Raw genomic sequence first — 27,188 nt, 5'->3', positions numbered from 1 at the left:
CGGCCGGCCCCGATCCTCTCGTCGTCGCGCGTCTGCGAAAGGCGTTCGGAAAGACGTGGCAATAAAAATAAATAAATGAACTAGAACGGAACGTATGTGTCTAAGCCATCAGCTTCCTTCGGCGGCTCCCCGGGGACGCGGGGCGCGGGAGAAAGAATACGTGGATGTTGCACGCGCCCGGGCAGCCCGGCCCCGGGCCAGCGCCGCGGCTCGCGCTGTGCAGGCTCATAAATCACGCGGGGCGACACCGTTTCACAGCTCGCTTCCCAGCCAGGATATTGCCATTCCTGCTGATTACGCGGCCCAGCACCCGGGGGAAGCTGCATCTCCCACTTCCAGGAAGGGAGGCTCCGCAAGGAAAGCGCATTGATAAAACGGAGAGCGAAATCAGCTTTGTTCACGTTGCGAATCCCCTATTGTTCCTGCTGCAATCGTCCGCCGCCGCTGGAGAAAGTATTTCCGCAGCGATAAATCTCCTGGGCTCCTCCGCGGCCCTCGCCTTGGCACAGGATCCTCCTCGGGTTGTTTTGCAAGGAAAAAAAAAGGAAAAAAAAAAAAAAAAGCGGAGGCGTTTGCCCCTAGCCCGTCCCTGCGGGTGGCAGCGCCGGCGCAATCCCTCGCCGGCTCCCGCGGCGGGGGCACCTGGAGCCCGCCAGGGCCACCACGGCCACCTAATGTCACCGCCGATGCTTTGCTAGGTGTGAGAGCCGACGCAGAGCGGGCGACCAAGCCGGCGTCGCTGGGCCGCCCGCGGCGCGGATTCTCCGGGACAGCGGAGCCGCGCGCGGGAACCGGGCTGACGGTTGCGCAAGGAAAACAGACCAGCTTTCCCCGAAGCAGGGGCGAGCCGCTCTGATTTCCAGGGGCTTCCTGCTGCCTGTCGGGAAGCCCCAGCCTGCTCCGCGCCGCCAGGCTCCGCTTCCCAAACCGCTTCGGTGCTCGGTGCTTTGGAAACCCTCCTGGAGCCCCTCCGCGTGCCCCCCCCCCCCCCAAATAACCAGCAACAGATGCTGCTCTGACCCGAGCAACTTCCTGGAAACAGGGCATTTGTCAAAATAAAAATAAAAAGATTAATGTGAGGAAGGCCCTGGAACTCTGAGGAAACGGGGGAGACGAGAGGCCGGCGGCGAAGCCCCCGGCGGGCGAAGGGACACGGCGCTCGGAGCCGGCGCGAGTGCGGGGACGGGGCCTGCGCCTGCCACGCCACCAGCTGCTCCGGTCTCACTCTGGTTATTCACTGCCTCATTTCAAGGCAGATTTGCAAAACACACTGAGTGAACCTTAAAAGTAGCATTTTTAGCACACAACACGTATTCCTAAAACGCCTTTTATCGCTGGAAAGGCGACGCCCTGGCACCACTCTTCGCAGATGTTGCTTTAATGGAAATTAAACAGGATTTAGCTTCGTCCCCTCCATCCCTGCATCCTTTAGCTGAGCCCCTCCAAGTTTATCTTGGAGTAGCTGCTTTCTTTTATGGAGCTTTAAAAACGCCCTTTAAAAGCAGACGCACGGATCTCACCGCAGCGCCGTCTCACGGCCGCGCTCGCCGCCGAGGAGCGACGCGACGCAACACGATGCAACGGGATGCAGCTCCCCGGCCCCCCGCGCAGCTGGAGCCCCTTTTCCCTCCCGGCCTTAAAGGATCGGCCGCACCGAGCCGCCGGGACGGGCTTTTCCCGGGGCGCAGGGTGAGGCTTCGCGCCGTCGCGTGGCAAAAGCCGCCAGCGCCGTGCTGAAGGAAAGGGCTCCCGCGCCAGGCGCCGGAGCCACCGGAGGGCCAGGCAGCGCCAGGGCAGCGCTGGCTGACGGCTCTTATTGAACCCAGCCTAGAAATGGCTCAGACTGACTTAGGGCCCCTGAACCCGGGGTTTCAGCCGATGAGATTTGCTGGAGTTTGCAGCCGGGATAGGAACCAGGCCGGAGCAGCGATGCCCCCGGTCAGACCTCGCCGGACCCAGGGGCTCCCGTGAGGAGCAGTTTAGGGCTGGTTCTCGGGGCCGAGCTTTGTTTCGGTCACATTTAAGTCCAGACCCTTAACACGTTACCAATAACTCTTTCCGGGAGCTGAATTTTTGCAGCCAAGTCCTGCTGTCGGCACCGGCCGGAGCAGGGACCGGCCGGAGGCCCCGGGGTCTGTCTGGGGGGTCGGCGCCTCTGCAAAGCGCGGGGGTCCGCAGGGCTCGGCGTGCGCCGGGGAGCAGGACGGGGCCGCGGGGCCGCGCGGGGAGGAGGTGCCGGCAGCGCAAATCCTGACCCGGGGAGCCGGGCTGGGGCCGCTCTGCCTGTGCCGTAATTCCCGTGGTAACTATGGCAACCGATATATACATTTACATATTCTTCCAGTTAATCACAGGGACACCCAGAGCAACCGTCTGTGCTGGGGGGGCTCGTTTTCGTTCTGCTAAATGGGCGCTGGAGCATCACCTGCCTCCGTCACTCGGGGCTCGCCCCAAACCGGAGACCCCTGAGACCCCCGCGGGGGGAGCGCGCGCGGCCCCACCGCCCCTGCGAGGAGGCAAATCCGCACGAGACGCCTTTGCCGCTGGAGACGTCCGCGGTCATTCATGCCCGTCCTGCGCCGGGGATTTTGGCTGCCCATCTGCTCCGTAGCCGGGAGCAAACCTCGGCAGCCTCCTTTGCCTCCCTGCCACGTCTCCTCTGCTTCACTTAAAGAAACGGGAAGTTTCCTTTCTGCCACGTCCTGCAGCCTCCTCCGCACGTGCCTCCGGGGACAAAAGCCCCGAATCGCCACGCAAGGGCTCGCGAGGGGGGAAGCATGTTCACTCGCGAACAGCTCGCCCGCGCGGAGCACGCACACACAACGTGCCGCCCGCCGCTGCCAGGGTTTCGGGGCCGCCGGCTCCCCATGCCCTTTGCAGCGAGCCGACCCGCAGTGAGTTTCGCAAGCTGGAGGAAGCGCGAGGCAAAGCGGATGGAGCCCAGCGCCGAGCCAACGCGCGACCTCGGCAGCCTCCCTCTTCGCCCGGCCCCGGGGTCTCGCCGTTATCTGCCAGCATCGGCCGCCTCTCCTCCTCGGGGGATGTGCCGGGCCCTTCCGGAGGAGCGGGGCCTCGCCGCAGCCCGCGCGGAGGCGACGGGCGCGTTGTCTCCGCCGTTTCCATCCCCGCTTCCCCTCCCTTCGGCGGGTCGCCGAGCCGCAGGGTGCTAAATGCAAGGATGGAGCCAGGCTGCGTTCTGGGCTAGCGAGCCAAAAATCGGCATCGAGGGGAGGTGCTAGGCACGGCCACGCATGGCACAGTCCCTGCGCTAACGAGAGATCGCGTGCGTAAAGGGTAGAGTGTATTAATTAAGTGACGAGCACAGAGTCAGCGCCCCCAGGACGAGAGGCAGCGCCGGCCCGCAAAGCCTCATCCTATGGGAGGCAGAAAGCCGCGTGCAGATCCGAGGCCGAGAAGAGAGGGATTTGCCACCGGAGGCACCGAGCTGCCTCTCCGGCCGGCGGGCAGCGCTTGGCGCGGCGGAAGGAAGCGGAAGAACTAAATCCACCGAACTTCCCCGCTTTTGTGCTGCCTCCCGCCCCCGCGCTTCTCCGTGGCCATTTGCTCTTCTCCCAGGACGCGTATGGCTCAATACTACCCCAGCAAGCTGGAAACGGGATAGATCAGCTGAAAGCAATTTACTTTGAAATCCAGCTGCCAGATTTTCCTTCATTTGTTTACTTTTAAATGCTTTTTTAAAAGCCAAAGTACACAAGGCAGCCAAATTGCTGACATGTGTGCTGGGCCGGTACCCCACAAACGCTGCATTCTTTCATGTCCTCCTGGGCTCAAATCCACTCATGTTTATTTAAAATACGTAGAGCACTTCAGCACTATTAAGGACTATGTTTTATAGTAAATGGAAAAAGATTCCCTTGCAGGCCCAGGGAGAGGAGGAGAATCACTTCAGTTCGGTTTTGTTCCTGCACGGCTTTGCTTACCGCATAATCGCCCAGCCACCCACATCTCACCCCACCAAAGCCGCTTACCCAGAAGCTCCGGTTACTATTTTTACGACTGCCGGGATCCTACGGTAATCGGCACCTCGGAAGCGTCAGAGACAGGTGGCCACGGGGCTCCGGCAGCACTTGGGGGCTTTGGGCCTTTCTCCTCCGTGGAGCCACGTGGCCACTTGCCTGTGACGGTTCGGAGAAACCCCAAGCCGGGGCTGTCAGGAGCTATCCAGGTTCTCCGCTGCTCCCCAGGCTCACGGGAGTCACTGCTGTCTCCACCCGGCAGTGTGCAGTTTAGCCCAGAACCCTCTCTCATCACTTCCCCAGGTCTGCTCCTTCCTGCCTTGCCCGCCGCAGCCTCCTACGTCGCGCACAGCCGACGTCTCCTACCGGCAGCGACCTGGCTCCGGCGCTCGAATCCTCCTCCGGGCACTGACGCCGTGGGCACTGGGCAGCGCTCAGAGTGCTTCTCCTCACCACATCCAACACTGTTTCCTTCCAGGATTGTTACCGGAATTTTATCACAGATCACAAAACTTGGAGACAGGGAGATTTAGGATCTGCTTTTGAAAAGCAGCCTCCATTTAAGGCGGCATAATTTTACACCTAAGAACAGTTGTGGATGCTAAAGCTATTGGTATCGCATCAAGTTATCAGACTCCACCTGCAAACCAAGGGCAACTCTTGCAAATCAGAGGAGACAAATAGGCAAGGTAGCAGCGCAGAGGCAGGCAGATGTGTTGGCAGGAACAAGGAGACGTAGCAGGCCTATAGGCGACAGCGACTGAGGCATTATGGATTTCTTATTTCAGATGATTTGTGTAATGACACAGCCTCTCCATAAAAACATGATAAAGATGCTGAAATGGATAGCAAATAAATATTTTAAGGGCAATAACAGGCAAATAGGACTACATAGGGAAGCAGATGTTCAAATTCAGGATTTTTGACCATTGTTAATGCAGACATTTTGGGAGGGCAGGAGGGTGGAACAGGCATATTCACTTTAAACACTTCAGCTAACGTTGCCTTTCCTTATACCATCCCTCTACAACTGACACAGCCTGAACTCCACAGGGTAACGCAAGGATGCGGATCAGAGAAAGTGAAAACGTCAACAACCAGCAAAGAAATCCTGCAGGCTATTTTCACTGCTCAAGCTTACGGAAATGCAAAAGGGGAACTATACAGAAGAAACAAGCACGGAAGCGACTTACATTTTTAACTGAATGAGCTACTCCTAAGGATAGAGCAGGGCAGCAGCTTTGTGAAAGTGCGTTAACATGCCTCTGACAAGCCTCCTCCCTCTGCTGACTTTGCCAGAATTGGCCTGGTTAGTCTCCTAGCAGAAAGCATGAGAAAACACAAACCTCCACTTATTAACTGTTAATCATTTAGAGTGCAGCGCCTTCTCAGAGTGTTATTGCAATTAGCCAGACTAGTAAATCTTCAAAGGGATTCCTCCCCTGGAATTCCCAGACTCCGATTATGTCATGCACCAAACACCAAATCCCACGCCGACTGGTTTCACTCATGGTTAGCTGAAACAAAGGCTCCAAGCAAGCGATGATGGGGCGCAGAGCAGTTTGCAGGGACAGGAGCTTTGCACTGGCGCTACGTGAGTTTTTGGGGACTTTTGCTTCTGTAACAAACCCTCTTGCTCCTTGGCTCCCCGTACACGTTTCCATGCATCCTACCGCTGCCACTGCGGCACCAGTCGGTGCTTGCCACGGCCGAGCAGAGCTTTGCCCGAGGCTCCTCTAGGGCACTTTACAAGGACAAGGACGGGTAAACAAGCAAAGCGAGGAGCGCTGCGGGTGGAACCACCCCATCCACAGAGAGCAACCAGGGCACGCAGAGGGAAGCGACATGCCCCAAGGCCACACAATGAGATAGCGACAGGAAAGGGAAGTCGGGTTGCCTGTCTCCTGGTGCTGGGCTCTACCCTCCGCTCCGCGCAGCGCCTGTATCGCTCTCTCCCCCCCCCAGCATGTTGCAGAGGGGAAAGAAGACAGAAAAACACATGAAAGCCTGCAACAATAACGAGCCCAACAACTGATACTAAAGACTCCAGCAGCTGTAGGGAGCCAAACGCTCCTTGGAGGGGGCTGGATGGAAGCTGAGCTTCCCTCCCTGCTTGTATTGTATTTCTTTCCTCTGCCAAAATGTGCTTCCTGAGTCTTGGGCAGAGCTCTCTGCTGCTGACCCTCACCTTCCTCTGTTTAGCCTGGAGCGCAGGCTTGCCACGAGCGCCCGAGGCCGCGCCTGGGGACGGGCAGAGCCTCCCGCTGCGTGCACATGGCCAGGGTCAGGCCTGCTGTCAGCAGCTTCCTGAAAACGAAAGCCAAGTCGGGCCACACCTGACCGTGTCCCCCAGGAGCACCCGGGCAGAGCGCTCAGACGCGGGAGCCTGGAGAGCTGCAGGCAGGGGACAGGAACCGGGGGGATGGTTGCAAGTGATTTGATTCACGTTTAAGGCTCTATCCAGTCCCTTTCGCTCAGACAAAAGACGGGTCAGATTCCATTCTCCGCACAGCTGAAAACGGGAGGCAGCAAGAACAAAGCAGAGGTCAGACGGCGCTTTAACCAAAGGGGTAATTCTGACTCCATTAAAATTCTAGCTCCTGTTCGCATGGAAGCAGAAGGCTGTGTTACTACTTAAAGAGCTGAACCACCCTCAGGGTGACTCATAGCCCTTAACAGAGCTGCCACGCTGATTTTACAAATATTAAAGCAATACCTTACAGTCAGTGTTTTGTACGGTTCAACCTATTGACTTGGGAGCAGACCTACACCTCTTTTATAAAGCTCCCTTTCCCCTGTATTTTATTTCCTTTCTCGGTACCAGAATCAGAGCCAAAGCTGAGCTTAACAAAGCAACAGGCATGGCCGTTCTTCCGAGCCCTCATTTCCCCTAGTGAGAAGGGAGAAATTAGTTTAAACCCTATCAAAACAGCAAAAGCTGTTTCACCATTTTGTGCTGCAGAACACAGCATGTACGAAACACTCACTTGAACCATCTGCATGTGCCAGCCCAGACAAGAGCACAGGAAGACACAGGTTGGGAATCCTTTTGTTTGGGCATCTGCAGCAGACAAACACAGATGAGAGCGATCTGTGCTGTTTCCCAGAAGGTGAGGGCAGCAGCAACAGGGAGATGATTGAGATGCAGGCAGGATAGAAGGGTTTTTACCTTATTAAATGCTCTCATTTCATTTCTTTGAGCCCTCTTGCTCCTGGATGCAGTTAGGCACAGCAAAGCTCTTCATTTCTCAGCAGCTTCTGCTTCTCTCCCAGCCCTGCAACAGCCCAGAGCAGCTCTCAGCCAGCTGGGCAGACTCGGAGCACGCTAGCAATTTCGCCCTCCTCACCGCTTGCTCTCATCCAGCACAGACACATCACAGCCAAGAGGGACCTGCACTGATGCAGCACCAGGCTTGCCAACCCTTCTGCAGCACGTGGAAGGGACTAGGGAAACTTGTCTTTGAAGGGGAAAGAAACAGAAAACGGGAGCAACTCATGCACCAGCAAGTGAGCAGTGTTGCTGACCTTCCCCCCGTGTTCAGAGGCCACCACCCCCCATTCAGCATCTGCTTTTGCTTGCTTGTGAGAATTTTGCCAATTTTCTGCCTTAATGTCTGAAATAACACTATGGACCTTTGCTTCTAGTTTGCTGGGCCATGTTTTCTCTGCTCTTCTTCCTTCGCCAAGGAGTGAAGCGTACAGCAGGAGTGTACAATAGCACATTGTTTGTACAATACTTGGCCACCTAGGTGCCTCAGAACAGATTTAGATCAAGTCTCTACCTAGAAGTTCTCACGGGCAAAAGCACAGTTGTAACTTTTCTAATGAGGACAAGGTTACATTAAGACCATTCAGTAAATTCATGTCTATTCCTGATGGAATAAAGAAATAATTTGCTTTTACCTTAAGTTAAATATTGCAATTAATCTGCTTCCTGTGGTTGTCTGTCACATATTGCTCACATGGGCCCAGCAGGTTCAGAACTTGGCACCTTCCTGTTTTCTGCAGGGCCTATGAGATCCCCTTTCTGGATTCAGAGGAGCATGGTAAGCTAGCAAATATGTATAAATTGCACTTGGATTTCCCAGTCACCTCCATCTTCTCTGGCTCTCTCAACTTCCTTCACCTCAATTACATTCAGAATGAATTATCAGAACTTTTTCATTCCAATTTTGTCCTCTTCTTACTTCTTACTCAGCTCAAGACTTTTCACATGTAAGAATAATCAACTTGAGACACTGTTCAAGTGAATTTTGTAGAAACTTGGCTAGGTTTTCTGTCCTTGCTATCAGCAATGCCCACTTACCTTAGGACTCATGATGACAAAATCATCACACAGAGCTCCCCGAGATCAGCTGAAAGCAGCCACAAGAGGGAGTCTTAATCTCCTATTAATATCAGGATGGATTCTAGTTTCAAAATGTGTCTATCACAAGAGTACACAGCAAGTTTTCAAAAGGATTAAAAAAGTCATCTTGGACTCCAAATTTCCTTTCTGGAGTTCCAGAAGCATTCTTGTTCTGAAGGTAAAGGTTCTTTAAAAGTTACGAATACTAAATATTCATTTATATAAAGACACAGGTAATGGCTTTTTTTCCCTTATGGATGGGTAAAAAACAATCCACCTTATCACAGCTCAATTCTAAAACCATACTGCAACTGAATTCAGAGAAAGAGGAATACATGAGTGGTTTTTGTCCTAGCAAATCTCAGTTTATGAGAGCTTGAAAGGCTAGCTCCTGATCCCTAGAAGTCTTTTTAGCAGGGCTAATATGATATGCCATACGGTTATAAAACTAGCAACAGAGCTAGATAAAAATAATTTCCTTTCTATCACCTTCTCAGATGAACATTTGGTGACTATAAGTAGAGTGGATTTTGCTGTTTGGACTCCTAGCCTTTCCAGCTAACAGCACATTTTCTCTAGCCCTTTTGCGTAGGGAACTGTAGTAACCAAAACTATTTCAGACCAGTGCATATCAAACTGCCAGATGTTTTGAAGGGGGACGCTCTCCTCAGAAGGATGCTGTCATAGTAATCCAGCTGCACCAGAACTGAATGCTCCTTCCTCACCAAGATTTGAAATTACACTAGGATTTTACTCTTCCCAGGCCACAGTCTAAAAGAACGTAGCAAGTTCTGCTTAATCAGCCTATGATAGGGCCAGATACCATGACACTGGTTAAATTTTTCTAGCTGTTAATTTCACACACGTGATTAGAAGTTCTGGAAAAGCTTAAAGCCTACAATATAACAAATAACACTTCACATTGCCAGTAAAATATCTGTGTTGAATCTGTATGCATCTGTTCTCCATCTGCCAAAAAAATGTCAAGATACATTCCTCAAAGATAGTTTTACGGTCTTTACTTAATCTTGACATTCACTTGCTCTAAACTTTCCAGGAAAACATTACGGCTCCAAAGGGGGCATCTGTGATTGAGTAAAGCCACAGAACAATTTTGAACAGAAATAGCTACCTACAGGCACTGTCCAATGCACCAAGAAATGCACCGTATGGCAACACTTTCTTGCAGAGATTCAGCCCAGAGACAGAGACAAGAAGTAATCATCTCAAAGAAGTTCACAATAAGTGCTCGCTGTACAGCTGGATGCTACTTGACTTTACGATCACTCCATTGTCCTTCTCTTGCCTTAGATCCCATCCTCCTCTGCCGTTTCTTTTGTATATTCACCTTCCCGCCCCTGTGTGAAACTGAAGGGGGAATCTAGGCAAGCTCAGAAGTTAACTCTCACTTTTAAACATGATCAGTGTATTATTACAAGATTAACAACCTCTGTTCCAAAAGGTGGTAGATTTAGCTGTCACAAGCCAGATGAAAAATCTTAGACCTGTGAGACTATAGCATAAATCACTCGGTTTTATTTTTTTTTGCTTACAGTACTAGCCAACTTAAGGGTGGGGCTTACAAAAGGCTGTTTAAAAAAAATGCCCCCCTACTTATGCATGTCATTCTTTTCAGAAGCAATTTAATGGGGGAAAATACTAATTATGATTAGGGGCTGACTACTGGAATGCCCATGCCTGTTTATGCAAAAGCAGATGTTCAGCCATGCAGTGTTTCATACATTATGCTGGCAATAGTAAGTTATCAGCAAAACATAATATCTAACAAGTCCTTCTGCGAGTTTGCCTAACTATTGTAGTAGGTCAGCAACAACAGATCAGACACGATACATGTGTTAACATCCCAGAACGATTTATCCTCTACTTGGCCAAACCTCACTTCACTCACTCAGCTGAATGTAATTAGACCTCAAGCTTGCCCTAATTTCAATCTCTGCAGAAAAGAGGTTATCCTTCTTCAAGGATATGTGGCTGCTCTGGAACGCTGGGAGTGATCTGGAAGGAGAAGCTGCAGAGGTATACACCATCTCAGATTCAGTCAAGGAGCTGCCAAGGGACATGACACATGCATTAAGATGCAAACATGTGCTGTAGCACTTGTTTTCTGAGTTTTAGTCAACATACCCAACCGGAAAGCAGCAAGAGCCCCTGAGCCACCTTGTGCATAAGGTACTTTCAGATAAAGGTTACATAGTTTTCCTCTAGCTCCATGGATCAGAAACATATGCTACAGCTACAGATGCACTACAGCTTAACCCTACCCCAAAAAAAGGAGATGATAAACCTTCAAATCATAGCATCACAGCTAGTCTACTCAAGGAACAAAGTGCTATTCAAATCTTTGCTATGGTTCAGCCTACACGGTCCGGCCTTGAGCAAGCTGAACTGCATGCAGCTTTGTGAAAACGAGTTAACCTTTTTTATGATCTTTGTAATACAGCTCTTGCCATTGGATGCAGAGGGTAGAGGAAAGACAAAAAATCTATTTCCTACCAAACACATCATGACTACCGATACTGTGGAAGAGGGAAATTAGACAGCGAGGAAAGCCAACTTATTGCATTATCAAGAACACTATCACAGTGAGACAGCAGCAAGGATCTGCCATGAACCCCTTAAGTCAGGGCCTCTACAGAAGATAAGCCAACTTCCTACATTGCTTAATGGGAAAAGGACATCCTTCAGAGAATTTTTTTTTTTTAAGCTTTAAATTTAGTGTGACTTTTTAACAAAGCAACCTCTGCCCCTCAGTTAAAAAAAAACAAAATGGAAGCAGCTAAGCCAGCTGCATGAGGAACAAGCAGCTGGTAAGTAGAATGAAGATCTTGGTGTCATAAACAGTACTGACCTCACAACCAGCAAAAGCCACGGACTTGGATTAAATCTTTGCTCCAAGACAGGTCTTAGGTTAAAGCTGCACAGAAGTTTCTTGGAACTAAAATACACAACAATAATTGGAAGACTAAGGGAAGACATTAGTGACTTGTCCGTACTCAAAGTTTACTCAACCCAAGAGCGACAGGCTTCTCAAAAAGCAAATAAAATTAGTACATAAAGTCTCATCTCAGTTTTGATTGTTTGAAGTAGTCGTCAAAGACTCACTACATTTATACCCTATCTCAGACAAGCTGGTATCTGCTGTCAAGCAACTGGCATTACTGGTGTTAATACAGCTATGACTAGAAACAGTTTCAAGGAAATAGCCTGAGGGCTACAGGACTGCAAAGAGCACTGCACAGCACCGGGAACAGGGGTTTTGAGCTGCTATGATGTGCGAGTATGTTTAATGAAGTCTAGTAAGCCACATAAGTGTTTGGGGTTTTTAATCATTATAATTATACCCAATGCATATTTGACAGTTTACATTTGCAAGCAATGTATCTTTGCATTTCAGCTACAGTACAAGCTGCCCACTTTACCAGGACCAGAAAAAGAGCCTACTGCCAAATGGAGAAGGCTTCAACTCTCCTTCAATGGGTGGATTTGGCTCCGGTCTAGGTCTAGAGTGATAAGCATTCTCAGGGATAGGTCTGTCTGTCTTCACTTTCGTGACCTGGAAAGGAGAGAGGAATGACAACTTCTCACAGCATTTAATAGAAAAGCTAGATTAAGTCAGCACTTAAGGGAAGAAGTAACAAGCATCCAAGCCACCATAAGAACAAGTGTGCTGCTGATCTGATGAGAGCTCCACTCTCCAGAGTACTTTCAGCCATCCCCTCAAAAAAAGGGGGGAGGGCACAGTTTACCCAGAACTACATAGCAGTTCTGCCTGTGTCATCTTCATTCCTAAAGGAAAGGTTTCTACATTAGGAGGAAAAAAGCAAAAAGACAAGAGTAAGTGGAGTTGTCATAGAACAACACAAATCATTTAGGTAAGCAGCGCACTACAGGCATTCCCAACCCTAGAGAATGCTGAAAGTCTCCACTTGTAGTAAAGTCCACAAGATTCCAGTACTGTATTCCCATATTACCTTCTGGGTGGGAAAAGAGTTTGAGACCTAGCCTGGACAAAATGAACATAAAGAGGGAAGAGAAGAATCCGGCCACCCAATCAAAAAGAAATCAAATCACCTTAGAGAGCTCTCCCAGATCAGGTCTCACCCAACCCAACTTCTCTAGTACACAGTTATCAAATGCTGCCTGTTGTTTTCGGCATCGGCGAAGCTCCTGCATATTGGTATAGTCAATGCAGGTCCAGTACTCAGTAAATGGCTCAGCACAGTGCAGCTTAATCTTCCTGTAAAAGATTACAGAAAGAAAACAGCTAGTAAGTGTTGTAGTTTTAATGACATTTTTCTCACACGTGTTCCAGTCTCAACTTGTGACAGTGTTTTAGTAGTTTCAAGTTCTCAGGAACATTTAAAGTCTTCAGAGAAGTCAGCATATAAAGCACCATTAACAGAATTTGACATCAATATTGGATAAAATTTCCATCATTGTAGCTACAAGCAGGGAGAGCAATAACTCAAGCAGTATTCAGAAGACATTCTTGCTAGGTAGATATATACTGCCCCCCAGTACAGGATGCTTATTTTGCTAAGTAATAGTGTACACTACACAATATTCTACCACTTTCAGATTAGTTTGATGCTTTAAGCTCAAAAAAAAAAAGTGCTCAGGATGGAGGTTTCTGACTGCTAGCAAGCTGCTGTACTGGAAAAGGGCATGCTTTGAGTCAGTTAAGCCAGGCCGTACGCAAGCAAGCTAAGAACAGGACAGTGGCACATACCTAGAGCCGCACTTCAGTGACAAGAGATATATATTTACCTACGTGAGTTTTCAGAGTGCTATGCCCACAAAAGGGAAAGGGCAGACCAAGGAAGACCTACGTCGCTTTTTTGGATTGCACAACAGAGCCGCAAGCTGCAGAAGCAGCAAGCCTTACCCTCAGCAAGCCCTTTGCTAACCGGGCAAGAACTGAAGCCTGGAGCAGCTGAGGGTGAAAGGGAGAAAGGAGAGCTTTACCGAGAAACGAGCCATTGCGAGAGCAGAAAAAGGCACGGTTTCCGGCGTTTGAGCTTAAGAAGGGAGACCAGGAAGGGAGAGGGCGGCGGCCCCCCCCCCCCGCTCCCCCTCACCTGAAGAAGTCGAGGGCGCACTGGTTGACCTGGCGGCCCTCGCGGAGGCACTTGCGCGGGTCCTTCTCCTCCCAGCGGCACAGCATGAACTCCTTGTTGGGCCGGTCGCACTGCGAGCCGTAGTGGTGGGCCGCGGCCTTCAGCACGGCCGAGCTGACGCTCACCTGCAGCGGGGCAGAGCCGCGCTAGGGCCGCCCGCCGGGCCGCGGGGCAGCCCCGGGAGCCCACCCCCCCCCCCCCCGGTAGCGGCGGCAGCGGCGGCGCTCACTCACCTCCTGCACGTCGAGCTCCTCCAGCGAGGGCACCTGCAGGCGGCCGGGCATGGCGGCGCCCGCCGCTCTCCTTGAGCTCCCCTCGGCGCCCGCCGCCGCGGCGCATGCGCAGACAGCGCAGGCGGTAGGGGGCAGAGGGGAGGCGCGCGCATGCGCCGCCGCGCAGTGCGGCGCGGAGTGGAGGCGTGCGCATGCGCCGCCGCGGGGCGCGGCGCAGAGCGGAGGCGCGCGCATGCGCCGCTAGGGGAAGTGGGGGGGGCTGCGGCGCGGAGGGGAGGGGAGGGGAGGAGCGCGCGTGCGCCGCGGCGGCGTTGGCGTTGCCGCGGCGACGGCCCCGGCGTTGCCGTGGCGACGGCGCGGCGCCGCCATGGAGGTGAGGGCGACCGTTGGGCCCGCGGCCCGGCACCGCGCGGCGGCTGCGGCGGCGGCCGCCACACGCCGCCCCCGGGCAGCGGCACCCGGCGGCCTCCGGTGCCCCGCGAGGCCCGGGGGGGGGGGCTGCGCGGGTGCCGCGCGGTGTGGGCAGCCCCGCGGCCGCTGGCGTCCGGCCCGCCCGTCACGGTGACTAACGGCGCGCGCGGGGTCCATTTTGCAGGGGAAATACACTTTCGCCGACGGCCTCGAGTACAGAGACAAAAAATGGCATTACTGCGACGGCTACGACAGGCGGTTTTACACAGAAATCTGCTCCGGTCTTAAACCGGCAGGTACTGCGCTGCACCTGCGACCCGCGGAGCCTGGAGGGATTTAGGCTTAAGGAAGATGAACTGGGCCGCGGGAGCCGTCACGGAAGGGCTCCGGCTCCTTCAGGGCCGAGCGAGGGCCGCGGACAAGGCCGTGCCTCCAGCGCCCCGAGACCCCGCCAGCCCCGGCATGCATGCCGCTAGCTGCCTGCTTTCCGCACGGGAAAGCGGGACGGGAGCCGCGAGTTTATGCCCGGAGCATCAAATAAAGTCGGAATGCATTTATCCCACATCTCTTTGGAAAGACGGCTTTTTAGTAGATACCAAACTTTTCTGCCCAGTGTGCACTCCTGCTAAAGATTTTAGTATTATTATTTATCCATAGTCAAAGACGAACAGATTTGTATGCAAAAACACCAAGTAAAATATGTAATACAAGACATACAATACTCTTCTTTATACACAGAATATTTTAGTAATGGGCAACAAGACCCTCCCGGCTTCATTTCGGGGTTTGGGGTTATATTGGTAACACTAATTTGGCGGGCTGAATGACAGGACCGTGAGTGAAGAAACGTAACTGCTATCTTTTTATTGTATGCTTTTTGTGTGTGGACTTCTCCGTTTTCATTTTCTCGATCTGCAAAATGGGCATAATGTTTTATAAATTTTATTCAGTAACTATATTTTTAGTAAATGCCACGGAGATGTAAAGTTGTATTCATTAGTTATCTTGATCAAAGGTACAAATGCAGAAAAAAAGCAAAATAAAGCAAACTTTACGGTTTTTATTTCTTCAGGCATTTCCCAGCTTACAAATTTGGATCCTCCTAGAAAAATCCCAGAAGGATGTTATGACTGTGGTGATGGATTCTATAATCCTAAAACCAGAGTTATCATTGACTACAAATTCAGATTTCTGAGAAATGCAGGTATGTTTAACCTCTTTTGCAAGGTAAATTAATATGAGGTTCTTTCTCATATCCTTCAGGATATGTGATTATAGCTATAACTTCGAAACACATGGTCTGGTTTTGTACTCACTGACCTAAAATATTGCTTACATATTTGTTTTTATCAGCTAGTTATATGTGCACAGTTGTGTAAATAATATTTTACAAAATTACAATTAAGTATTCTCAAGCAGGTATGACTAAATATATTTTATTACCATTTAGTATCTTAATCTAAGGAAAATCTTCAATCTCTTCTATTACGATATTAAGAAAGTTAGCTGTTGCAAGGTGTATAGGATTGATCCTGAAAGCTGATAAACTCTTTGTTGTGAACCAGCAAAGTGCTTGAGCGTGTGCTTATCTTTAAATGTTAGAATAGTCCATTTTATTTAAATGAGTCTTAGGGCAATGTTTAAATACCTTGCTGAACAGGAAACATTCTTGTCACCCTGCAGAACTGTGTTGTGAGTAGAATCTGGCAAATATTGGGTCTTGTGGATCAGTGCCCAAATTAATAAACCTTGGGGAAAATTAGTTCTCATCAAGCTGAAAGAGAAACTTCTCAGATTAAAAACAAACAGAAAATCCAAAAACGGTTGACATTGGAAGAACTCAAAAAAATTCAGTATGACCTGAAATAAATGCTTAGTGTTCTGGTTATTTAACCTTTGTCTTTAACACCTTTTAGTCCAGAATTTTTTTTAATGAAAATGCTTTTTCAAAGCGTCCTCCCAATTTTTTGTTTAAAATTGTCCCAATTCCAGGACCTGGCATTTCTAGAAGGCAGAGCATTTCATTTTCAGCATGCCACACTTTAACAGTTTTGTTGCTTGGAAACTCCATTTTTCAGCAAATTTACTATTTGTTAAAAAAAAATTCTGCCCAGCTCTAGTTTCAAGAGCTCTTATAAGTATGCACTGTGGTATTGGAAGAGGGAAGTGAAGGGGGGGTAAATGAATTGGAGATACCACCTGCTATAAAATATACCCTATGATACATGGCCTGTTTTATAAACGTTGAATAAAAACTGATCTAGATTATTACAAATGGCATTGATCCAAAATACTGGAATGCAGTGGGCCTACTGATGAGGAAGATAAGCAACATGCTTTCCAAAAACACAGGAACCTACATAGATTAGTACAGGAGGGAACGCCTTGGAATTCAATTTATTGTTTTTTAATCTGTTCTTTGAACTCATTGTCCTTTAGGACATTTATCTCAAACCCTACAAATTATATCAATCAATATTCACGAACCAGACCTGCACAGCGTGCAGTCTGACAGAGTTGCTGGAGATGTGCTTTGTGTGGCCATTCCACTGAGAAGCCCGTATACAAAGTTAAACTTGTTGATGCGAGTGTGAAGAAGGAATGTGTCATGTAGGCCAGACCCTTCCTCTTAAGAACACGAACACAATTGAAAAACCCGGCACTTGTTCAACATCAGAGGAACTCTTACTTCCCCAGGAGAGATGATTCAGGGCACAAGGCCACTGCAGTTAAAAAAAATAAAAATAAAAAAAAACAGCTGTAAGCAGAAGAAACTGAGGAAGAGGCTGGAATGACAGGGAACAGATCCAGAATTACTCCATTATAGGTTGGGCAGGAAGGAGCAGGAAAACCTCCAGGCTTCCAGCCAAGTCTTGAAAGCATCAAAAGCAGATGGTAGGAAGCATTCAGGAAGTTCTTACAACAGCTTGACAGGTTTACCAAAATGACACTATCTTCCTTAGGTCTGGAAGCAGGCTTAAAGAATACTCTGGTTCTCACCTTTCACCCTGGCCCTATTATGAAGCAATTTCTGATTGTTTCTCTGCTGTTTGGAAACAGGGCAAGGAAGCGTACTGCCTTGGCATTTACTTTCCTGCTGAACTGGCAGCATCCAGATATCATTCCAGAAGAGAATAGACGCCATTTAAAATCACTGAGTTTGCTTCCACCATTTCTTTGTCAAGATGAGCGTGTGCCGAGTACTGTAGAGACTCCTGCTAAATTCGGCAAGACTTGCCAAATTTTGCTAACATGGAGGTCTGATACTCATTTACTTAAAGAGCTCTTACTGTCAAAGCAGTGCAAAGGCCCATCGTGAAAATGCAATCAAGCCCAGGGAATGAAATGACAGCAATGGTTTTGCTCTGCTTCTTATCTAGCAAAGTTTTCCAAATTCTCATTAAAATCTTGCAGTTATTACTCCATTCCTAAACCTCTGTTTCCTTGGGGAGCCTCAAATTTCTCTTGATTCTTTATGCGTTCTTCAACCTTTTCTTTTTCTCTTGTATTGTGAAGTACACAAAATGGGACACATAAATGAGAATATGTAAGAATACTCATTTGTAAGAGATACTGTGTTTATTTTGAATAGGTCCTGGGACTAGACTCCCATCCACGCAGAGTATTACTCTTTTTTTTTTTTAGCAATTGGACTCCTGGCACCTTTGTAACAGAGTTTGGTTAATACAAAGATGGAAGGATTTCCCAATTCAGTGGAAAGATATGATGTTATGTTTAATGCAAAGCAGGGAGGTATAAGAAGGGCAATGATATTCATGATTTAGGACCCCAAAACGTGGAGAGGGCCATAACTTTCAAAGAGAAAATACCATTAAAAATAGAAATCTTGTTCTACTGATATAGAAAGAATAATAGGAGACTTTCTGGATCACCTCTATTTTGATGAAAAGCAAAGATACTTCTGGTGAAAATTGCTCCTCGGTTCTCCTGAAGCTGGGTTAAATGGCATAAACCCAGCTTTTGCTCTTTGTAATATGAGAATATTTGTGCTTCTACTTTCATATTCCATTTTAAAGTTTAACTAGTTAGTGTATAGTGCATAGGGTAGCTTTCTATACTGCAGTGAATATTACCTGGAATATGTGCATCTCGTCATATAAAATCAAGAACAAGAAGGACACAAAGCCTGCCTTTACACTAAAAGCCTCAGTCAGGTAACTGAATTAATATGCATGTAACTAAGAGCAGGATTAGGCCCAGAAAAACAGGACTAATGTGTTATTAAGAGGAGAGCTTTTGGTGTTGCTGTAGTCCCAAGCCAGCTGCAATCAACTTAGGATTTCTACAAGCCTGAAAGTCTTGTAAAAAGCAGCAGGAAAAGTCCTGCTGCTTCAGCAATCATTATAAACCAAAAAGGTCAAGATTGAAGAATATTATTTTACTCTGTAGTTTTAAAAGTCTGGTTTTAGAACATCTGAGGTTCCTTGGCATTGAGGCTCACCCGACTCCACAGACAAGGCTGCGAAGACATTTTATTTCTAAGCCTTGATGATCATAGACCTACAGTTTCCTCACATTGTTACCTTGGGATGAAAGTTCTCTGAAGGGTCTGAATGAGTTTAGAGGCAATTTTTTTTTTTGGAAGTTGGTAGAAATGTGTTCATCTATGTCAGGCTTATCCAAGTATACAAATCCATGAGACAAATCTTCTACATTTAGACTTTTTTGTTTTACAACTCAAATGTGACTTGCACCAAATGCTGTTTGAGAAACATAGACTTTGACTTGTCTGAAAAATATAGCTGGGAAACAGAGCCATAACCACTCAATAATTATGCAGGGTAATATTTCTGTACCTACCCCCCAAATACATGCAGATGTTTGCATGCTCTTTCTCATAAACTACTGGTGAGTTGGGTGTGGGATGAGGACCTGGCAGTTTTTCAGGCCTGGAGTATTTCTGGAAAAAAGACAGCAAGTTGACTTAAAAGTAGGCTGTGGTGCAGAAAAAAAGGTTGCCTGTACTTAGAGATCATGCACTGAGCTTTATTCCCTGTTCTTCTTTGAAATTGTCTATTCTGATGATTGAGGGAGTGGATGAACAGGCTGATTCCAGGATAGTCCCTAGTCATTGCCTAAGAATGTAAGAGTTGTTTTGGCAGATGACCTTAGCAATGGAGAGGAAAGCCCTAGCAATACACATGCACAGGGAATATAGTATTTTTGTTCGAATGAATTTAGCTTCCCATAGATTTAAATATCTACTTATAACACAGGACCATTTAATCTTTTGTACAATTGTTTCTTTTTTATTTGACTTAAGATACTGAATTTAGATGAGGTTTAGTTCCTACATATTGAAACTCTTAAAAGCTCTTCAAATAATTGTTCTTTGGATACTTGTTAAGCTAAAGAAATCAGTTTTGATCGGCAGTAAAAGTTCATGCTATTTTAAGTGCAATGCTATAGCTATTTTCTGTTGTATATTTAATCATTTTGAATTATATGTCATGTAAAAGATTTTAGCTCTGGGGCATTTGCCAGATGGCTGATTCTGCATTTCACACAACAAAAGAAATAATGTTTGTGTAAAGCTCTTAAAAATAGTTGGTAATCAGTATATTCTATAACGAATGGGATCCAGACCTGTTTGGAAAAAAAAACAGCTTTTGCAGAAATTAATTTAGAGGATTTGGTCTCTACCTCTGGGCTCTGAACAAAACAAATTGTGTCTATTGTTTGCCGATTTTTTAACATTTGACAAGTTAACTGAATTGTAAATTTTATGTATTTTTATGTTAAACGCCATTTATTGCAATTCATTGATCTTTTTCTCTTTACTTTGGATGGCAAACTTATTTCTGAAAAAGGGGTTTTATAAAATAGAGAATCAATACTACTCTCTTTGTTTACACAAGTAGAGCATACCAATGTGAGTAGCCCCTTGCTTTTCTTGCAGCAGCCGAAGTGCTTGTCCTTGTGCTGTTCTCCTTTGACTACTGCTGACTTCTCTTTCTGGCCTCTTTGATACTAATTCTTCCAAAATACGATAGCAAAAAATAATTTTCCTGTCTGCCATGGCACTCAGCTTGTATTCTTTGCCCAAAAGGCTCTGCTCAAGTCCATGTAAATTCACCTTTTGGTTTTATCTCTCCATCTTCTGTATACTTTTTTTCCATTGCATCTAGTCCCAGGACATAGCTTTTTCTGCCTATATTCATACAAATCCCCAGTTTGCTGGTACTTACTTTCCAGAATCATTACTTGCATGATAGTCAGAATATTTGAAAAATATAACACTAAGAGGAAGGTTAGAAATTTTGCTCTAACTCTTTCATCTGGATTTCCAAGTGTCTCTCCTCTATCCCTTCCTATTTTTTAGATAGATAGCTCTTGTCTTGTGAGAGCTTTGAACCTAAATAATCTTCAAAGCTTAACAAATAAATTAGTTGAGGAACCAAATTTCGGAAGGTGGAGAGGCAGAAGGTTAGTAAATATCAAACTGAGGACTGCCCAGTGGGCAAGGCAAGAGAATGAATGTTGGCGAGAAGATGGCAGAAGGAAATTGAATCTACTTAACAATCTTATGTGATAACATCTCAGAGAAAGTCCCTGACTCTTACGAGAAGTAGCCGCATATCTATCATCACCCCAGTCACTTTTCTTTATGCCGGACCCATTCTCATACCCTTCGTCTCCCCTTGTCTCCTTGTTAAGATCAGGCACAGTTTGAATGCCATTGCAAAATACATACTTCTTATGTCTTTCTCACTGTCAAAGTCTGTTCAGGTGACAGACGTAGTTGGAGACCTCTCATCTGTGTAACAATTATTTTTATATTAAATATGCTTTACACATTTTAATATAAAAAATACCCCACTCAGTAAAATAGATTATGAACCAATATGATTTGCATTCAATACTGTAATTAACAATGAAAATATATACATCATGGTATAAATTATTACGGTAATTTCAGTAGCTATAGCTTTTGCAGATATATTTTTCCTTGTGGTTTCCTGGTCTTAAAATAATTATCGTTTTGAAAACTGTGAAGGTTTCAATTCCAAATAGTGACATGCCAAGAATAACAACTTTGTTTGTGTGCTAGCCATCCCATTGTGAATCCATTAGTTAGGTTAGATGCAAGTCTTACAGGCACTTATATTCAACCATACAGTTCATGTGAAAACAAGTTTTATAAGAGATGGAAAGTTCATTTTTGGGCCATTTTGGAATTACAGTAATTAAATGTAAATGGAAGGGTGAGAATTTGTGGGTGGAAGCAAAGGTTAATTGAAAACATATTTTCCATTTTCTTGCCAGCCTTGATGTTGGTGAGGTCAGGTGCAATAAGGAAAGTGATGCTAGGGACCCAGAGCGAGCGGTGGAAATGAAAGGGGTGTGCCAGGCAGAATCCATGGCTGAGATGTTATCACATGTGATTGTAATTGTGTAGTGGAAGAACACGATAAACTGCACTGCGGGTGATGGGAGGAGTCAGGCATACGAAAGAATTAACTGATATTGTTGTTTACAATATTCTATGTGTGCTTGGCCCTCTACAAACAGAGAGGAAACTCGGCTCCTGTTCAAGGAGTGTCTATTGTCTATCGCAAACGCATTCTCTTACAAATCGTATTCATGGCAAGCCACTCTTACACCCATGGCTGTGCCTGCACAGCTAAATGCTGTGCTCCAAGGGGCGCGCTGGAATGGTTAGCCCCTGATTGTCCTGGCGGAGGGACGCATCAGAGCACTTCTGATTCCCTCCTTGCTCACGTGGCCTTTAACAGAAACAAGAGCCAATGAAGAGATGATGCGCACCCACGTCTGGTCCCGACACGCTGCTGGGCAGTGAAGCGAGCCGAGGATCAGAACTGCGTAGTGCATCTGGGAGCACATCAGGCTTTCAGTGCAGGCACAGCCTTTAAGACGCCAGGAGCACACACACAGCTATGGTGTGCAGGATGAAGTCGTAACGCCAAGTCAGACAAGAGCGTGTGGAAGGTTTTTAAGGTGAACAATGTATCTTCTTCCCTTTGTAAGCCACTAAATATTCTAATTTCAATGTGGTGCATCTTCCTAGGCACCTCTAGATGGTTTCCTGGGGAAAAATATTAGATGGAAGGCAAATCCTGAACCTACAGGAGAATATTCTTGTTTTCTAACAGACTCCATTCTGCATCATGGCAGACACCTAAGCATGCAGAGTCCTAAGAAGTACCTCACATCTAGGGTTTCCAGAAGCAACACAGCAATGTTATTGTTAAAAGCAAATCATTCTAAACCTTGCAATATGCATTTAATATAAGAAAATTAAATGTGCTGGATTTACAGTGTATTTTCAAGTTATCCCTTGGAAGCACCCAGAAGCCAACCTATCCTGAAATTTCAGCTGTTTCTAATCTCACTTGAGAGATTAATCTGGAGTATGTAGTTGGGCAAGTCTCTTCTGCCATCACTTTTAGATTCAGCATTGAAAATTAGATAAGTGGTCTCATTTTTCGGAGAAGTTGAGCACAAATCCACTGATTTAAGTGGGTAGTGGTTGGTGCGCTCCATGGACTATACCTAACAGCATTTCTGACAGATACCTGTTAGAACTTTGCTAGCGTTAAGAGCTTCCCCTAAAGCCACCCAAAACCAAGTAAAGAACTCGCAAAGCAATAATTGTTGAAAAGAACTAATACAAAAAGGACTGCTTACAGGAACTCAGTAAGACCAACTGGTTTAGTTCATTTTTAGTTGTCTAAAAAGTACTCTATCCAAACTGACCTATTGACTCTGTAGACAGTGTCTAAGAGTAACCCCTGGTTAATCATCCACTGTGGAAGGATGCTGTTTCTGGGGATCAGTTGTGCAGGTGGCTACCGGGTAGCTCCATATGCTGTGGGCCTGCTCAATGAAAACAACCTGAATTAATTACATAAATAAAAGAGGAGCTGTATCAGTTTGGACTTGCTGAGGATCTGGCCCACAGTATTCAAAACATTTTTTGTGGGTGCTAGAAGTCTGACCCTATTTTTGATTGAGACATATGGAAATAATTTAAAGAATCAGTCAATACTCACATGTATTTTAACAGCTCATCCAGTGAGATCTCTCTCTCTCTCTCTCTCTCTCTTTCAAGATTTCAATTATATGTCATGACAGTAATCATTACATTTTACTAACTTTGGAATAAATAACCTGTCAACATTTATTAGCTGAACAGGGATACACCAGACTGCAATAAAATTTTGAGATAGAGCTTTTTTCTTTACCTTCAAACATAAACATGATTAGTCCAGTTTCAGCAAAGTCTGTTCCACAATTGTCTGTTCTACTGAGGAAAATCTAAAAAAATGGATAAACTTTTAAAGATAAAGATGCTGACACAAAATTCAGCACACAACATGAAGAACCCCATACTACCTAATTGCACAGGGTGATAATTTACCACTGATTAAAGAGTTTGTATTTTTTTCAAATCTTTTTTAAAGGGAAAATTACTTCTGAAGGTGAAGATGTGCTTAGACAATCATATTAACATATTCAAACAATTGCAATTTGCAAAATAGTAATTACAACTCACTATCTGGTAGCATTAATCAAACTTCAAGGTTTAATTCCATTTTAAATATTGATGAAATGTGATTCTCCAATCTAACCCTGGTGTTGCAGGGTTATGGAAGCAGCCAGTGACAGAAAAAAGAGGAACACGTAGTTAACAAGCAGCTGCCACAAAGAAGGATCGGCATCTGTGATTTAAATTGTTAGCTGCACAGTCAGGTAGAGTGTAAAAAGGGTAGTCAAGAGGCTGTTAAGTCCATTGCTGCCAATTACTAACAATCAGGGAGGAGCTTTAAGACTTGTTCAGTTCAATAAACCCAGTTTGTCTTGTTTCAGGGGTTACTACTGAAGAGGTTGCAGCTGCACTGATTCAAATAGCCCTAAAACTACAGTAATTATCAACCAGTCTTCTTTAGTGTAGCAAAAGTATGTTTTACCATAGCTTAACTCTTTACATTCTAATATTTCGCTGCCTCTTCTCACATAGCTAGCCCTGAAGCCATTCTGATCTCTGGTTTTATGGTTCTTCTAGCTATGCTGGATCAGTTTTCATTTTACCTTACCTAGACCGAGGAGCCCTCGTACAGCACCCTAGGGTTGGATGGCTAGCACTGGGAATTCTAGGGAATTGCCTTGAGATTATATTTTGGAATATTAAGTCATGATGTCTATTTTTCCTTTTCATGTACAAGTTGAAATTCATGTAGCTCGTTCAGTTTTTACAGCTGATTAAATTATATGTAAGTTAATCAGTGCTTATTAACATGTATTTAATTTTCATGGGATCAGATCACTGCATGAACTGAGACATTTTGGGACTGATCTGGGAAAGTGAAAATCCTTAGAGCAAGCTGCCTAGTGTGCTTTCCTAGGAGACCGTGAAAACATAGAGTGCAGAAGGAAACAATCTAGGCAAATCAAGGATTTGTTGGAAAACTGATACAAAGCCAAGTACAGCATCTGCCTTTCTTATTGCTCGTAGCTTTGATGCTCACCTATGTGATTTCTCTATACAGATTTCTCACAAGGAAGGTAGACTGCTTATTTTTAGTACTCAGGTGAGCTATGGATATCGTTACCAAAATGAGATAGAAAGGAGTGATGTATAGCACATCTAAGTTTTGTTTATTCCTTCACCATGACAGAAATAGACAAAGTTTAATTTCCTTGCAATTACTACAAGCTCAGAAAAACTATTTTTTTTTAGTCAAGGAGATACCAGCTCATATCACAGATACCCCGGCTGGACAATATCTGCTCACATGATCCCATCTTTCCAGGGCTGGAACACCTACTGCATAGAACAAAAGCCAGCACATTGATTACAGCTTTGATGTTATTTGTTAAGAAAGCTTAAGGGCCACATTTGCATTTCTGCCGGAGCCTTCAATGGAATCTTTGCCTGCGTAAGGACTGCATGGTCTTTAAGCAAGGCTCAGTGCTCATCTTTTTAATTTTCCTTTCAGCATACTTTCCAGAAGCATTTATTTTCTCCTAGCTTATATCTGAATAAGAAATGTGCCACTAGTGGGGTGTTTTGTTATGGACCTATTGATTCATAGAAATAGGGAATTAAAAAAAAAGGTATCATATCAGTGAAACACAGAAGGAACTATACTTAGGTACTCTATCAAAATGGAGCACATTTTTCGGTAGTTAAAGCAAATCTACAGGCTGAGCTGTTGAACCAGACAGTGGCAGTACAGCAGCATTCTCGAACCCCTTCACGGTTCCTGGGGCGCTGCTCGGAGGTAAGCGCTCGCTACCAAGAGGGAGCTTTTGCCAGCCATCACCCCAGAGTGTGAAGTTATAAGAGGGTCAGTAGGCACAAGCAACCGCTTTGTCTAGAAACCAGTGACTGTATGCAAAGAGCAAACTGGAGAGCAGGCTCTTAGGAAAACCCCGTGTGACTACTGTTTGTCAAGGGTGTCAGACAAGTGCTACCATTTAGACGGGGGGCAAATGCCTTGGCACATGCTTCACTTAAGCCTGCATTTACCCGGATGCCAGGAGAGCTCCTTGTGAGCAGCACCTTCTGAGAAATGAAGGCCTGCACTCAACTCACTTGAACAGACATGAGGAAAAAGGGGAGGGTAGCAAAAAAAGACAAAAGAGAACAAGAAGAAAAAGGAAAGACAAAGATGACTTGATTCAAAGCCCACTGGCATCAATAAGATTTAAACACACGCTTGAAAACTCTTGTAAATCAGACCTAATTTGTCATATAGCCTCTTTGTGAACTTTCACTTCCTAGACTAGCACAACTTCATTCCCAGGACCTTCCTACCTTTTACATTTCAAATGCCACTACATCAATTTAACCTAAAGATACAACTCAATAGTCAAAAGATTTCCATCAAAATTTGACTCCTTACAAGCAACATGCTTCTTTCTTGATCTGTTTTGACCTGCTTACTCTCAACTGTCTACAGCAGCTGTGTAAGTGGGATTATGTGCTGTGCCAAGGGATGTTCACAGCGCTGGGATTACACCCCCTCTGCTCTAGCCTTCGTATAATCCAGTTATTCTTTCAGGTAGTGATAGCTGCTACAAAACCCTTAGAATTTAAATGGAGGCAGGTTGGAAGCATATAGCACAGGCAGCTAATGTGAATGTGTTAAAACAGCAGTAAACAGAAGAAGCAGCTCTAATATATTCCATTTATACAAAAATAAATAAAGGTATTGTTTTAAGTAATACACTGTTTTTCAAGACTTTTTGAAGTTTGGTTTAGCTGTAGACAGGCCCTTGAATTAACAGGCCATAACTTACATATGCCAGGGTTTTTTTGGTAATTACACACAAAATGTCTATCCAAACTTTGCTAGACAATTTTTTTCCTACATTGTCTTTGATTTTTTTCCTTCCACACTGTCATGCTCTGAGAATAAAAATGATATGACAGACATGAATACTAACAAAGGACACAGAAGACGATCTAAAATGCTTCTATCATCCGCTATATCAGCTTATTCATATCTATTGTAACATACATTTCAAAAACAGCATTGAAAAAAAAACTGGAAGAACCTAGGTTTTGACTACAAATTTTTCTTTGCCTTCACTTTTCATAAACAGACAAGCAATGCAGACATAGAATAAAAAAATCTGTGTCTTCATTTCTAGTACCTACACCATATTTCCTGCACATGGTCTTGAAAAGTCAGAAGATATATATGTGCAAATCTTAATAGTCTCCCCCCAAGTTAATCTTATCAAATAGATGAACCATCAGAGTCACTGCCATAGATCCCGTATCTCCTGCCTTGACAAATTCCAACACAACAGTACACACAATCTTTGTAAGAAGCAGAAAATGGGTTCTAGGAGATGCCAGCAGCTAAAAATAGATTTAATTCTCGGAGGAAACATTGTTTGACAATCTGTAATGCAAAGAACAGATCTTAAATAGTGACATTTGATGTTCTCTTTGTCTCCTTTTTAGATGACGATGAGCATGAATGGATCGTTCGGACCTGCCGGAAAGGTTGAGATAAAATAACTGGAAATAAATCTAAACTATGAAAACAGCTTTTTGCTAGATGATAATATTACAAAGTAGGTA

The 27,188-nt window shown here is 45.8% G+C and overlaps 2 protein-coding genes across 2 annotated transcripts; one reads left to right on the top strand and one right to left on the bottom strand.

Moving 5' to 3' along the window:
* Positions 1-11,652: 11,652 nt before the first annotated feature.
* Positions 11,653-13,807, bottom strand: NDUFA8 (NADH:ubiquinone oxidoreductase subunit A8). Its single transcript, XM_067309160.1, has 4 exons — positions 13,697-13,807; positions 13,425-13,588; positions 12,418-12,583; positions 11,653-11,899 (listed from the first exon to the last, which is right to left on the bottom strand). Exons 1-4 carry the CDS (start codon positions 13,745-13,747, stop codon positions 11,762-11,764), a joined length of 519 nt encoding a protein of 172 aa, XP_067165261.1. The 5' UTR covers positions 13,748-13,807; the 3' UTR covers positions 11,653-11,761.
* A 208-nt stretch (positions 13,808-14,015) lies between these two features.
* MORN5 (MORN repeat containing 5) lies at positions 14,016-27,153 on the top strand. The gene is made up of 4 exons (XM_067309048.1): positions 14,016-14,069; positions 14,292-14,403; positions 15,180-15,311; positions 27,069-27,153. The coding sequence occupies exons 1-4, from the start codon at positions 14,064-14,066 to the stop codon at positions 27,113-27,115; spliced, it is 297 nt and encodes a 98-aa protein (XP_067165149.1). The 5' UTR covers positions 14,016-14,063; the 3' UTR covers positions 27,116-27,153.
* Positions 27,154-27,188: the final 35 nt, after the last annotated feature.

The sequence above is a fragment of the Apteryx mantelli genome, chromosome 21 (assembly GCF_036417845.1).
Source record: "Apteryx mantelli isolate bAptMan1 chromosome 21, bAptMan1.hap1, whole genome shotgun sequence".
NCBI lineage: Eukaryota > Metazoa > Chordata > Aves > Apterygiformes > Apterygidae > Apteryx > Apteryx mantelli.
This window is presented reverse-complemented; position numbering and strand designations above follow the sequence as displayed.